At 51.2% G+C, this 3069-nt stretch overlaps 1 gene segment (V, D, J or C); it reads left to right on the top strand.

The window, feature by feature from the left end:
• Nucleotides 1–1625, top strand: LOC123347521. The segment is given in 3 exon segments: nt 1–46; nt 239–575; nt 1343–1625. Coding segments are annotated over 3 exon segments (666 nt in total).
• The last annotated feature ends 1444 nt before the right edge of the window (nt 1626–3069 follow it).

The following is a 3069-nucleotide window of genomic DNA, read 5'->3' as shown; positions in this document are numbered from 1 at the left end:
ATGAGATTGTGGCTGAATCTTCTCTTGGCTCTAGCGGCCCTTCCAGGTACTTCCCACCTCCCCCGCCCCCAGCATCGGTGGGAGACTCCGGGGCAGTTTGTACATTCCTGCCCCAGCCCAAAGCGCAGTGAAATGAACGAGCCGCTTCCCAGCGGCTTCTGTGAGCTTCGGCTCAGGTCGTGTGTTAACATGATTCTTAATGCCTTTTTTCCTTCTTCCTCCCCCCCACCCACCCCAGATGTCCGGTCCCAGGTTCTTCTGGTGGAGTCCGGAGGTGGAATTCAGAAGCCCGGAGACTCTCTCCGCCTCTCCTGCAAAGCCTCCGGGTTCACCTTCAGCAGCTACCATATGAGCTGGGTCCGTCAGGCGCCCGGGAAGGGCCTGGAGTGGGTCGCACTGATATACAACTCTGCTAGTAGCCACAGCACGTTTTACAGTGATGCGGTTAAAGGGCGATTCACCATCTCCAGAGACGACTCCAACAGCCTGGTGTATCTGCAAATGACCGGCCTGAAAGCGGAAGACACCGCCCGGTATTACTGTGCGAGAGACACAGCGATCAGAAATCAACTGCAGTGAATACAAAAACCTCCTCCTCGGACGCAAACAGCTCTCAGGGCCAGCAGAGAGCAGCAGGCACTGACAGGGCAGAGCAGCTGAGACACCGGGAAATGGAATAAGAAACCGCCAATAATGTATCTGGGCTTCAGTCATCTCAAAATGCAGATTGGCAGTTAAAGACTCGCTATGTTGAGAGAATAGCGAGGACTTGACTTAGTGGGTAGCAATGGAGACATTGAATCCGCCTCAGTAGCTATTGATCATTAGCTTTCTGCCCTTCAACCCGCCTTGTGCACATGAACGAAGAGGAAGAAATGCCAGAGACATTATTTAAAGAGTCTGTTTGCTAGAAGCTGGGAATGGGTGACAGTGGATGGATCACTGGATGATTCCCTGTTGTGTTCATTCCCTCTGGGGCACCTGGCATTGGCCACTCTCAGAAAACAGGACACTGGGCTAGATGGACCTTTGGTGTGACCCAGTGTGGCGGTTTTTATGTTCTTAAGATGAGCAATCAAAAAGGAATTTTGTCTCTAAAAATTGTAGAGAACCCTGCAGAAATGATTCTTTGAGTGAAGTTCTACTCTTCTCCTTCACTCAGGTAACACTTTCCCACGGCACCCACCTCCGGGAGGCTGAGTTCGCTGAGGGCTGAAGTCCAAGATGTGTCTTATAAAGAGGAGGAGATGCAAATTCAGCGGTTAATGCAACTCATTTCCCCCCTTTGATTAAAATTCCCTGCTTCAATGTACCGCTGCCTTGTTTTCTCCCTTCTCCCCAGGGGCCGCTCCCAGGTGGTTCTGACCCAGTCGGGGCCAGCGCTGAAGCAGGCCGGAGAGTCCCATACGCTGCAACGTGCCACCAGCGGGTTCGCTCTGAGCAGCACCTGGATGGGCTGGGTCAGACGGGAGCCCGGGAAGGGGCTGGGGTGGCTGGCCAGGTACTATGATCCCTCCATCCACTGTTACGCCTCCTCCATCCAGGGGAGATCTGCAGCCTCCAAGGACAGCAACACCTTCCGCTTGCACATGAACAGCCTGAAAGCCAAGGACACCGCTGTGTAGAGACACTGACACACACAGTGAGGGGAAGCCAGTCTGGGCTCAGACAAAAACCTTCCTGGCAGCTGCAGCAGAAGCCTAAAATAGTCCCATGTTCACCTCTCAGTTCCCGTGTGCGGATAGAAAGCAGGAGAGGTGAAAACACAAACCCTGGCAGCTATAAAAGGGAACAAGGCTGTTCCCCAAATCCCTGTTGGTCAATGCCAGAGAGCTGGGTCGTGTCTGTTTATAGATTTATTCGACTCCCTGCCCTGTACATTGTCTCCCTCCGATTAGCCTCATCAATGAACTGGTCTCCAGCCAGTCTGAGAACCTAGTACCATGGCGCATTATGGAGTCACCCACCCACCCACCCTCATCATCTGAGCATCGTTCAGTGTAACTGTCTATGAGACATTCCCTGAGAACACCCCCTTCCCCTCCAGTGTGTGTGAATGAGGGTGGGGATATGAAAGGGAACACGAGTGGTCATGGGAATGGAGATCTGTGTCTCAGCGTGAATGCTGCTACTTGTCTGAAAGTCAGTGGGAATGGGAATATTTGTTGTGGTGTTTTTGTTACTATCCTCAATATTACATCCTGGGGATGGTTTAGAAACATGTAGCGTTCATTTCACACAAGTTCTTTAAACACAATCAGGAGAAAGCTTCTGTCTACAATTAATTGCTTATTAATAATTAACTAAGTAAATGATCTTGGTGATGATGCTCAGCGGTGATAGATTTGGTGCTAGTTGTGGTCCTGGCGCCTAGGGTCTCCAGAAGCTGGGAATGGGCCACAGGGGGTGGGTCACTGGCTGATTCCCTGCTCTGTTCATTCCCTCTGGGGCACCTGGCACTGGCCATTGTCAGAAGACAGGACACTGGGACAGATGGGACCTTTGGTCTGACCCAGTCTGGCCCTTCTTATGTTGTTAATTACAGTCTAGGCTCCCATAGTCCTAGCCCCGGTACAAACACAGACCATAAAACCTCTCTCAGTCCCACCGAGTTTACAACCCGAGTGTAAATGGGAAGTGGCCTGTGGACTGGGAACAGGAATAGAAACACGAATATAAATATCAGAGGTGGAGCCGTGTTAGTCTGGATCTGTAAAAGCAGCAAAGAGTCCTGTGGCACCGTATAGACTAACAGACGTATTGGAGCATGAGCTTTCGTGGGTGAATACCCACTTTGTCAGATACATGTCATCCCTTGCATCCGACGAAGTGGGGATTCACCCACGAAAGCTCATGCTCCAAAACGTCTGTTAGTCTATAAGGTGCCACAGGATTCTTTGCTGCTTTTACGAATATAAATATCAGCCGCGCAGAATAATCTTCCCTAACTGTTGTCTGAATCCTTTCTCGACTCCCCCCTAAAGAAAATCTCCCAGACACGCTGCTCTCGGCCCACTAATGTCAGGGAGGCTCCACTGCAAAACCTTAACTCTGCCCTCAGACTCCCCC

Source organism: Mauremys mutica, chromosome 13 (genome assembly GCF_020497125.1).
Source record: "Mauremys mutica isolate MM-2020 ecotype Southern chromosome 13, ASM2049712v1, whole genome shotgun sequence".
NCBI lineage: Eukaryota > Metazoa > Chordata > Testudines > Geoemydidae > Mauremys > Mauremys mutica.
Note: the sequence above shows the minus strand (reverse complement) of the source record. Positions and strands in the feature narration are given on the sequence as shown.